The sequence below is a fragment of the Neovison vison genome, chromosome 2 (assembly GCF_020171115.1).
Source record: "Neovison vison isolate M4711 chromosome 2, ASM_NN_V1, whole genome shotgun sequence".
Taxonomy (NCBI): domain Eukaryota; kingdom Metazoa; phylum Chordata; class Mammalia; order Carnivora; family Mustelidae; genus Neogale; species Neogale vison.
The window spans coordinates 205,734,513-205,747,000 of NC_058092.1; the positions used below are offsets into that span (position 1 = coordinate 205,734,513).

The 12,488-nt window shown below is 41.7% G+C and overlaps 1 protein-coding gene across 9 annotated transcripts in view; it reads right to left on the bottom strand.

Annotated features, from left to right (window-relative positions):
* The window catches only part of CPEB3 (cytoplasmic polyadenylation element binding protein 3), a 190,517-nt gene that overhangs the window by 14,163 nt on the left and 163,866 nt on the right, over window positions 1-12,488 (bottom strand). For all 9 annotated transcript variants that reach the window (XM_044240103.1, XM_044240101.1, XM_044240100.1 and 6 more), the window contains one exon: window positions 9,006-9,187. In XM_044240103.1, the coding sequence (XP_044096038.1) occupies window positions 9,006-9,187 (182 nt within the window). The remainder of the gene's footprint in view (window positions 1-9,005; window positions 9,188-12,488) is intronic.

The window sequence follows — 12,488 nt, forward strand, 5'->3', positions numbered from 1 at the left end:
TGATGCATTTCAAGTTACAAACACCTAACTTAGAAATTTCGAGGAAGGGACACCAGGTGGCTCAGCTGGTCAGGTGGCCGACTCTTGATTTCAGCTCAGGTCATGATCTCAGGGTCATGGGACAGAGAGCCCCACAATGGGCTCCACGCTCAGCATGGAGTCAGCTTGAGATTCTCTCCCTCTGTCTCTCACCCATGCTCTCTCTCTACAATAAATTAATAAATCTTCAAAAAAAAATTTCTAGGAGACAACATGGCAAAGTTGTGCTAAACAATAACTGTGTGTGGTGGGAGCCCCTCAGATTTTATTTTTATGTTATTTACTTGTTATTGATTTTTAAAAAGATTTTATTTATTTTTCTGATAGAGAGAGAGAGAGAGCACAAGTAGGCAGAGCAGCAGGCAAAGGGAGAGGGAGAGGCAGGATCTTTGCTGAGCAAGGAGCCCCATGCAGGGCTCCATCCCAGAACCCTGGGATCACGACCTGAGCCAAAGGTAGATGCTTAATGGACTGAGCCACCCAGGCACCTGCCCCTCAGATTTTTATAAAGAAATTATTCCTATTAATCAAATATGCTTTTGTTAGACTAAAGGAGATTCTACTGATTCTATCCTTATAAATATTCTCTGGGCCTCACAGAGTAGACAAAAGGGTAGAAAACGGCCATGTAAAAAGATTACCTCTTTTCTAATGATCTCATTTTTCACACTACAAAAATCTTTCAGATGTGAGTGATCTAGCCTTGAGTTATAAAGAAATTTATATTTGAAAGCTCTGAATTTAGCAGAGCTTTCACATCCTAAGTGTTCATTTGGCATCACTTCTAAAAATACCATTAAAACAGACAGAATGAGTACAGGTGCCCTCTTTTGCCCTTATTGTACTTAAATACTTTAAACTGTTCCAGTTTTTCACAGAAATGCTGTTCATGGATTATAAGCAAAATTTAATCCTAACCTATTCAACTTTAGGTTCAAAATCTTTTCATTATTAGAGAAAAGATAGTGCTAAAAATACTTCTTTCTGAACAGGACTTTTTCTTTCTTCAATCCCTTGCCTGGAAAATGCATTTAGGTGTTTACCTCCATAAAAGAGACTTGTCTCTATGTGTGTCTTGACTAATATCCAACCAGCATGTTGGCAGATCAGCAGCTGCGTTAACTCTGTGTGTGTGTTGTTGGGGTGGATTCCACGTTAAAACATGTTAACCCCCTAGGGCCTGCCTGGGCCTACTTAGCCATAGTGACTCCATGTTGCCTAGGTAGACATTTTGTTGTTTAATAAATGCCTCAACAGTTATTGATATCAGTTCCAGGTAACTGTTACTAAAACACACACCTAAAACAAGGCCATTTTATTTATATCGGTTCCAGGTAACTATTACTAAAACACATACTTAAAACAAGGCCATTTTGTTGTTTAATAAACCCCTCAACAGTTACTAGTATCGGTTCCAGGTAACCAATACTGGTAAAACACACAGGTAAAAGACATCCAGTCAGCCAAAGCCACATATGCAGATGTCTGCGATTGTGCCCTATAAAAACTAGCCCGTTAAGACCAAGGGGCGTCGCTCTCTTCGGAGGCGGCCCTGGCCAGTCAGTCTGACTTCTAATGCTTGGCATAGAATAAAGCTTTACATAACTTTCACTTTGTCTCAGCCTCGTTCTCCTGGCCGGTCAGTCTAACTTCTAATGCTTGGCATAGAATAAGGCTTTGCATAACTTTGTCTCAGTCTCGTTCCTTTAATAACGGACCCAACGTGTGTGTGAACTTCAACTATTCCATTGTCTCTGTATTAAAGATCCTTGGTGGGGGGGTGCCTGGGTGGCTCAGTGGGTTAAAGCCTCTGCCTTCAGCTCAAGTCATGATCTCACGGTCCTGGGATCAAGCCCCACATTGGGCTCTCTGCTCAGCAGGGAGCCTGCTTCCCCTTCTCTCTCTCTGCCTGCCTCTCTGCCTACTTGTGATCTCTGTCAAATAAATAAATAAAATCTTAAAAAAAAAAAGAAAGCTCCTTAGTGGAACTAGGTAGGTGCTTTAAAAGGAAAAAAAAAAAAAAAAAAAAGGAGTGAGAGAGTCAACAATTAGCCTTGAATACATGATTAGGTAACCACACACTTTAAATCAGCCAGGCTCAGCAGTAAAGCAAATCAACATCAGCACAGCCAAATAACTTTCCAAAGCGCTTCTCCATCTGTCATTGTTTATCAGCACCACAAACTGTAAGACAGCCTGGTCTTCTTACTACTATTGGAAAATAAAATCAATAAAATCAAGCCTCTAAAAAGTGATAAATTGTCCAAAGTCACGTAACTGGGAGAAGAGCTAGGAGTGTTGACTCAGGCCTCGAACAGAACATTTTCACTATCGCCGTGTTCTCCGCATGGTAAGGACAGGAGTGGGCCTGGGGTGTACCCCTTCTAAGAGACTGATGGCCTTACCCCAGAAATGCCCCACTCTTTAGTGTTCTAGGGAACCTGTTAACCAGAAAAGTGAATCACATGCTCGTGTGTGCCAAGGCAGAAGATCAATGGGGAAACTCATTTATGCATCTAAATACAAATAATTAATGTGTGTCCACTATGTGTCAAGTATTAAGTATACAGTAGCTAACGAGAAAGACACCAAGAACTGCTGTGCTGGGCATCACACAACCTTAATATTGTCAACACAGGGACAAATTACCAATTGGCTAATAACTGGTGAATATTAACCATAACATATGCATAATGTAACCTTTAACGTATTTATTTCAAGATGCTAATAATGTTTCCTTGGAAGTAAAAACAAGCATAAATTGTATTTGCGTCATTTAAAACATTTTTATTTTTTTAATTTTCCCCACCCCTTGTGTCATTTATAATAATAATGTTCCATAACAAGGGTCATTATAGCAACTTAAAATGCCAAACTTTTCAATCAAATGCTATAATCCAGTGGCGTTGCACTGGTTCACACTCACTTGTAAAAGGTTTCATATGAAGACAACGTAAAAGTGAAAATCAAAAGCAAAACAACTAAAAAAGGGCACAGAAAATTTTCCAGTTCATTTTGCTAATGTTAAAAATGACCTACAGACATGGGACGCCTGGGTGGCTCAGTTGGTTAAGCAGCTGCCTTTGGCTCAGGTCATGATCCCAGCGTCCTGGGATCGAGTCCCACATCGGGCTCCTTGCTCGGCAGGGAGCCTGCTTCTCTCTCTGCCTGCCTCTCTGCCTGCCTGTGCTCACTCTCTCTCCCTCTCTCTCTGACAAATAAATAAATAAAATCTTTAAAAAAAAAAAAAAAGACCTACAGACATATCAGAAACTCCTGATAACAAATCCCAGATGTGCTCTGCTCTGTGCAGAGTATGTTCACCTGGAAAGTTATGTGAACTACTGAAATGTGCATAAAACCCACAAAAGGACCTATAATCTAACTGAAGACGTTCTGAATCTAAGGTCTGTGGAAAAACGACTTCATGGAAGAAGTGGGCTGAAGAGACATTAGTCCCTGGGTGAGCCCAGGGTTCTGGGAAGGAGTCCTGTGAGCAGAGGCAACTCTGCCCTTAATTGACAGGTTTCTTCACAGTCTCCAAAGCTCTGCTAGATTCTCATTGGCTGCAAAATAAAGGAGGTTGGGCCACTTCCCGTCTAAGGTTAGTAAATCCAGCTTCAATGTCAAAAATACTTTAAATTTCTTTACCACATCAGTGTTTTTTCTTTTTTAAAGATTTAGTTATTTGAGAGAGCGACAGAGAGCTTGCACATGTGTGCGAGCGAGTGAGTGAGCAGGGGGACGGGCAGACGCCCCCACTGAGCGTGGAGCTCCATGTGGAGCCCATTCCCATGACCCTGAGGTCATGACCTGAGCCCACATCAGGGAGCCACCCAGGGCCCCCACACAAGTGAGTGTTCTTAATGAAGTAGAAAAGGAAAGCTGTGCAAAGTGCCCTTTGGCGGGCAGCTGGATCGGCCAAAGGTTGCTATCTAAGGGGTTTCATCTGGGCTACCTCTCAGTGAACACTCATTCAATAACTCACTCATTTGTTCATCTGAAAACAAATAATTACTGTGTCCATTACATGTCAAGTATTAAGTATACAGCAGCTAACATGAAAGACAGTCATTGCTCTCATAGATTGTATAGTCTAACAGAGTAGATGGACATTAAATGAAGCAGTATTTCATTACAGAGGTATTTAAAGCCACAAAGGAATGGTAGATGGTATTATGACAATGATTTATGATGGAGATGTAAGTTCCATGAAGAAAGGATTCCTAAAAATACTATAATTAAGCTGAGACGCAAAGGAAAAGTAGGTATTAGGCAGGCAGAAGAAACAGTACATATAACGACCCTGAAAAAGAGAGAAAAGGTCCAGTTAAGATTGGCTCAAGAGGAAGAAGAGAGAGCTAAGGCAAAAGACGTGTGTAGTTTAGTGAAGGGGCATGGAGGCAGTATTGGAAGATAACCGAAAGGTTTAAAGGAGGACATTATGATTTTAAAAGGTCACTCGGTTTTATGTAAAGAATGTACTAGAGATTGGCTAAGCTGGATTGGGGAGACAAGTGGGGAGCCTCCTCTAGATATGCAGGTGAGAGATGAGAGTGACTCACTCCAGTATCCCCAAGAGCCTTCTGTGGTCACTTCTGATCCTTGTTCTCCCATACATCATCCTGATCTATTCTGCACACTTACTGAGCACCCCCCGTGAGCCAAGACCTCTGGGCACATGCGGCAGAGTCAAGATCCCGGCAGTTCTGTAAGGAGGTACCATCAGAAGCCTGTTCCTCCTCTGGGAGTCCTGCCGTTGCTAGCCAGACTGCAGCAAGAAGTTTGATGCGTGGATTTATCAGACGACTCCAACAAGTCACATAGTCTTGGCAGACTCTAATTACACGTAGAGCATGGGTCAGAAGCTTTACATTCATAAAGCCAAAAAGTCTCTGAGACGGTGAGACAAAATCAAACCTACAAAGGTTGTATTTTCTCTGTAGACCACTCCATCTAAAAACTTAGCCAAAGAGCAGCAAGAACAACAAGATAATAATTACAGAAACATCTAAATTCTCAAAAGAGAGGTCTTTTTTGAGAAAAGCTGGTTGGATACAAAAGAGGTGAAGGAGATGCACCAGTCAAATTCTTCTTCATGGACCTCCCACAGTTCACCTAGGAAAGCTGCAACCCGAGAGCACAGCCCGCAAACAGTCCAAGAACTTCCAGGGTTCCTGGCGTTGCTGCTGTGCCAGGGACCCTCTCCCACTCTCCATATGGAGTAAAAATGAAAGGGCTAAAGGGCTAAGAGCAAGCAAGTGGCCCATAAAATGCTATCTGTAGCGTCTGTCTTGTTTTGGTTCACTGATTACACTATATCTGTATTCATAATGATGCAGACAACAAAGGAAGTTCCTTTGTTGATGCTGTTTAAAATAGTCAAGGTCTTGGTTTAAAGGCTAACATAAGAAAGAGAATAGAACCGTAGCATCTTGGAATTTGCAATAGTAAGGGAAAGGGATTATGGGCATAGGAAGGTATCTGCTCCCGAGTTTTAGGACAGCAAGTTCCAAAACCTTAGCTATGAGACTATTGCTAAAAGCTTAGAGGGGTTATTCAGGAAAGAAGGTTGTGCCTAATAAGAAATTCTCTGTAGACAATCAAGAACAGAGCACCCAAGAGATAGAGCATTGCCTATGGAAATACTGATGTGCTTCTATATAATGGGGGCTCTCTGGAAAGCTCAAACTTACATTTTAGGAGAAAGAGAAATAAAAACAAAACTGGGGATGAACTTAAAAAAAAAGCGTCTAAGAAGGATGCAGTTAACAGAGGCTCAAAATGCCAGAGTCAAAAAAATCAAGCATTGTTGGCTACATTCAAATTAAGAAAAATCTGAGAGGACAGAGTAACAATTTGGGGAAAGGGAGGGTAATGTTCACAGAGGGACAGTGAAAGGGGAGCCTACGTCAGGATGGAAGCTGGCTTGTATCTCCCATAATGAAGAAAATGGTCTCCATATTAGGCAGGGCAAACAAAGAGCATGGGAGGCAGAGGACAGGAGGGGCTGTGCCACTTTGAATGATTTCTAATTCTCTCCCTTAGACGATTCTCAACTCTGGGCATCGCAGAATGGACAGGTCCCTTGTAGACATCATGCGGATGGAGGTGGCCTTCTTGTGACTGTGGCAATAGTCCCACTATACATATGTACAGTGTGTTATGTTGTATATATTGCTTCCTCTTCCGGGTTTCCCACTGGGCTATTACTACTGCCTTCATTATACACTGAAGCTCAGCATTTAAGTGACCTACCCAAAGTCACACACCCCACAGGGGATAGGACCAGATGTAGACCCAGCTATGTGACCCCGTGCTCTTTTCACTAACCAGGTTGTCTGTTCACTACATCTTCAGTGAGCAATTGATAAAATTCAAGTTACATAATATTAAAAACATCAGTATTAATTGCGTTTGTAGCAAAATGAACACTGTTAACCATCAAGTGCTAGGTACTAAACATCTATCCAAAGGTCATACAGCTCTGGCTGTTCAATGCTCAAATCTCATTTATTTTTCAGACCATCCCCCAAAGGGAGTTACTGATGAGGACCTGAAGCTCCTGGCATTAATTAACTTACCTGGGGTCACCAGTGACTAGTGCAGCAGAGATTTAAAAGTACTGAAATCTATTCTAGCTCGAAACTCCATACTCTTTCCACTACAACAGGCTGCTACTCTAAATGTTTATCAAGGACTACTCTACAAGAGGAAAGATAAAGTTAACCCAAATGCAGTAGGCAGAAATAGTCAATGGCTTTCTTGAGTCCTCAGAAGTCTGATGTTCCAAATACATTTTCATAAGCAAGGCCTATGATCGTGCTCACTACCTCTCTCTATTTTACCTAGGTCCAAGTCTTGTGGGAAAAAATACTGAGGGCCTGAGTATAGCAGGGGAAGGAGCAGAGGTGGGCAACAAAACAAATAGCATATGAATTTACTGTGGTTTTAAAAGGTGCTCAAAAGGGGTGCCTGGGTGGCTCAGTGGATTAAAGGGTGCTCAAAGATTGCCATATTCCCTGGGGCAAGTGTACTTCCCTCCATTAAGGAATAAGCCAGGAGGTTGTTAGCCTGTGGGCAAAGGGAAGACAGAAGCATGAGGAAATGGAGCTTTCTCTATAGTCCCTATATGACCCCATCCAGTCACTAGTTCTGGCTGCAGAGAGGAACAAAGAAGGCACACAGAAGAGAATCCAAGGCTCTATAGGTTAAGGTTACGACTCACCATGACCAGTGGTGAGTGCCATAGCCGTCTAAATGTTTGGTGTCTAAAAATCTGGTGTCTTAGACTCACAAAAGTGCAAGCACAAGAAAGTCCACCAGCACCAGCAGCAGTAAAGAAAATCGTCGAAGTATAACCATTTGCCAATTCAACAAGGGTTAATCAAGCACCTACTCCTACTTCAGCTACACATCAAGCAATGGGTAAGCAAGCACTGGGAATGAAGCAGAGAATGAGACAGACACCGTGCTTGACTCTGCAGAGTTTACAGTCTGTGGGGGGTGGGGCGGGTGGTTTACTGCTATGAAAGGGGAAGGTCAGGACACTGTGGGTGCTTGAAAACTAGGAATGGAGCTGAATCTTTATCACACCTCTCCATTAATTCAAAGAGTGTTTCAAAATTCTGAAAAAGAATTGTTGTTCATTTTGATTAAAAAATAAACAAACCACCACTACTTATTTTTAAGGAGCCCGGTAATGTAGCAACTGTTTATTTTAGGCACTGGCTTTTGAAATTTGATCAGATATATGTCTTAATAAAAATATAACTTGCTGAATATCTAAAAATCTACCAACTGAAACTTTCAACTTCTAAGAAGCTTGAGTCAGCTACCCAAAATTAGTCAAAGTCTACCATAGACAGTAGAGATTAAACATCATAATAGAACATATTTGGGGTGTCTGGCTGGTTAAGCACCGCACTCTTGGTTTTGGCTCAGATTGTGATCTCAGGGTCCTGAGACCAAGCCCTGTGTCAGGCTTTGCGCTCAGCATAGAGCCTGCTTAAGACTCTCCCTCACTCTCTCTTAAATAAATCTTAAAAAAAAAAAAAAACCACAATAACATATTTCCTACTTTATTTATTCCAGTCCAACATATGCCCCCAAAACAGCCTTTGCTGGAAGTGTTAACAGCCACTGTACAATTGCAAAGGGAGGTGTTCAATACCTGATCTGTTCTCCTACTTGTTCTATTAACCCATTAACATAGGTCTCAGATTATTTCCTCCTACCACCTTCTATTTCCCCAAACCTCCAAAGAGTGGCAGAGCTGGGATTTCGGGGATTTCGACCTATGCCTGTTCACGAAACCATCTGAGCACACCAGCTCCCTACATTCTGCCATGTGTCCCCTCTTTAGATCAGAGGGAGCAAATCAGGATACCTCTAGCGGCCCGGCAGGTAAGACCATGAAGCAGGAGGGCAGGTAAGGCATATGCGTATGTGTTATGAGCAGGATTACAGGGACTTGGAGGACTATAGGGAATTGGAGGGGACTGAAAGAGACAGCAGTAATCTCGCTCCAATGTGTGATCTTGCAATCTTAAGAGAAATCAGAATTTCAAAATTTTATGTATACTCCCTGAACATTAACATTTAGTGTGAGTCCAAAGTGAACTTGTTTTAAGAGCACCACATGGGTCAAACAGGTCACCAGCTGGCAACCTTTGTTAATGCGCTGTTGGCATCACCCTTTAAACAGCACCAGTTGGGTATGCTAAATTCTGCACGGTTATTTTCATAAGCGTAACATCACCCTGGGGATGGGTGAGGCAGAAGGTTCGTTAACGCCTGGCAAATCGTGGGTACTCTCTTTTTCAGGCAGCCTCGAGGGACTCATGGACTGATCCCATGTAAGGTAAGCTGCTCACTTACAATCACGAGGTGCTTTTCTCCCCAGGGGCCCAGAAAATAAACTTCGTTTCTTTCCCACAGCAGTTATGCCCCACGTGGACGCTTACCCGTTTGTCAATGTCATTGTGTTGGAGCTGCACAAAGCGCGCGCTGATGGCTGCGATGTAGCTCTGCTGATTGGAGAACGCCACGCGGCCAGCACCTTTGGGGTACTTCAGCTCCGGGTCCGTGTCGATGCCGGCATAGCAGACACCACCATACAGACGGTCCATGATCATTGCCAGTTCGACTGCAAGAAAATAAACACAATTTGGTATAAATGTTTAGAAGGTACTTTTGCCCAGGAGAAGAAAGAACTATTTAAAGATCATGCAGTATAATTAAGAAAAGGAAAACCCATGTTAAGTATCATGAGGGGTGTCTGCATCCGTCTGACAACTCAAGGAAGGGAGCGCCTCATATTTAAAAATAAAATGAAAAAAAATTAAGAATTTACATAATACACACACAAATTTACATAATCAGAACTTCAGCAACAGTATAAAAGGAATGATCTATCGGCAACCCTCCTGTTCTAATTTCTGTTTAGTCCACTGGAGTGGGCCCTGGGTAGGCAAAGCATTTCAGACAATGCACTAACAATTATAAACAGCCCTATTTACTGACCTCTAAGACTGAAAGCAATTATTAAAGTCATACTGTTATATTAAGATTAAGCTACAGAAAGAATTAATTGCTCATTTTAACTGGAGGCAATATATTTATAACCTTAAGATAAATCTCTACAATGAAAAAAAAAACTTATTTTTTAGTATATTCTATTCCAACTGAGAAATCTCCACATTAGCCTCTCACACTGAATTCTAAATAATAATAGTAATGATAATAGTAGCAATGAACATTTATTGAGCACTTAAAACAATGTACCAGGAAGTATGAAGGCAGTAAAAAGACACACATCCTGTACTCTGCTAAAAATCCAGAGGTCTGTCTAAACTCCCTGCCACAATTTTTCTAAATAAACCTTTATATTGGTATATTTACAAAACACCTATACAGAAGGCATTTGGAAACTGGACCATTCCAAAAGTCTGATATCCTAGAATTATCCTCACCAACGGTGTCAAGGAGAGACAGGTAGCAATTACTTACCTGGATCCAAACTGCCTGAAGGTAATTGTTTACTTGATACTGGATGTCACTTCCACCACGTGTGACCATTTCTTTCAGGCTACTCATATGACTTAAGTCCAGAAGACTTAGCCTTAGCCCTGGGGAATGACCTAAGAACCCACATCCCTCAAACACCTACATGTGGTATTTAGAAAGGAGAAGACAGGGTAGGTGGATGATGACCTGGGTTGTAGCCAGTGTGCAAAGACCATCACATCACAAAACAGACCTCCATGGGAATCAGTATTTGGGGAGAAGGAAACCAGCCCAAGCTGGTGGGGTAGGGGAGGAACTTTGTAGCAGATGCAGAGTTGGAAGGGCTGAATGGTAAAAAAAAAAAAACAACCCACCAGATTTCTTTTCTTTTCTTTTCTTTTTTTTTAAGATTTTATTCATTTACTTGACAGAGATCACAAGTAGGCAGAGAGGCAGGCAGAGAGAGAGAGAAGAGGAAGCAGGCTCCCTGCTGAGCAGAGAGACCGATGTGGGGATCGATCCCAGGACCCTGGGATCATGACCTGAGCTGAAGGCAGAGCCTTTAACCCACTGTGCCACCCAGGCACCGCTACCACCACCCCCCCAACCAGATTTCTATGAACAGAAGGAAAGCCAAGCATTACTGGTTTCTGTAGTATGAAGCTGCTGAGCCGGTAAGAAAAGCTTTGTCGCTAACAGAAAGGATGTCTTTCTACTTAACTTCTTCAAAATTTCTCTCCATACCAGACTGCCTAATATTGGTGATTATTTTCTTTCTTTCTTTTTTTTTTGGTGATTATTTTCTAAGTGCCTGTTTTTAAGAAAATTGATCTGCAACCAACAGGTTCTGGAATTTTCAGAAAATAACAAGTTAGCAATAACTAGGCCCTAGAATAGGTACTACTGAAGACAGAACAGCAGAAAGCCATCCCAATTATCCCATTATGATTAGAATTTCCGAATCATATCAACCAAAGAGCACTGCTCATTACAGCCCAAGTGGACTCTGATTGCAGTCTTAGGGCAGGATCCAGGAATCACATTCATTCAAATTATGCAGTAAGAATCATGCACATACCCTGGGTATTAGAGTTCAGTGGGTCCTCATACCTTAGCCCAACAAGCTCTGATGGCTTGAGGACTTCCTCACATGGCTAATAGTATGCCAGTAACAGAGACCAAGACATTGAAAGCAGAAATAATTCAATTCAGTCATTAATGAATTTCCATTATTGATTGGTCAATGGACTTACTAAAATAAACAACCTCAGGAACTGGAAATTAAACCCCAATTTTCCAAAGACCAAGCTTCTCATGGAATGGCATAAGAGAGTAAACACTCCATCAGCCTGGTGAAGAGCCAGGAGAAGAATGCTGGCAAGGGGCTAACTGGCACTTGTCTTCCACCCTTAGAAAGGACTCAGGAAAGCATCTGATTTAGAAAGAATGTTTACCACCTGTAAGCTTGAAGCTCCAACTAAGAAGAGTTACAATAACCACAGGTTCTTCTATAGTATGGTGGTCTCCAAAGGAATTTTAGGGATCCTGGGCTGTCAGAGAAGGTGCCCTCCAGAGCACAAGCATTCTATTACTTCATGAATCTAGCTGCTAGAAAATCATCTTCACATGCCAAAGATGAGGTCATGATTGATGTTGCTGGCAGTTAAGTACTTTCGATAGGAAGCAAACCCTCACTCACTTAAGCTAATTATAAATAAATCATTTCCACTTATAACCTTATATACTGTCATTTTCTTGGCCACCAAAACGTCTGCAGACATTTGAGCTAATAAAATCTCACTCATGTGAAGAGCAATTTGTTGGGAAGCTAGAAGAAACCGAGGTGACTGAGAGTTGTTTTGGGAAAGAGTATGAAGATTTCCCATCTCTCTTTCTACCCTAATCCATGTTTTAACTACAGAGGGTCTAAGACTATGATCACCCTTGAAGAAAAGTAAATAACAGTCAAACAACTGCTATTTATATTTGGTCCTTTACTCAATCAGCAAATCATCACTAAAAGCACACTTTCTGCAAGCTAACCTCATGCTGGGCTCTAACACCAGAACGGTATTATTTAGGTACTAAACAGAGTTTCTAATTATTGAGGAAAGTAGCCATGCTTGGTAAAAACAGCCTTAAAAAGAGACAGAGAGAGACTAATTCAATTCATCCACAACATAGGTGACTAACAGAAACACAGAACAAGCCTTGCTTAAGTCCTAAAAATTTCTAATCTGGAATACTTTTGTGTATGGAAAATAAAAATTCACCTTTAGATGTCAAAATGTACAATTAGTTTTAGAGACTAGGTTTTAAAGGATTCTTTAAAGTGAATATCACCACTTAATATAGTAGATACCCATAAGGATTCCCTTCCTCTGAGGTGGGTGAAGCTAAGCCATGAGTAGGGCTACCCACTTTGACTATCTGGGAGGAGG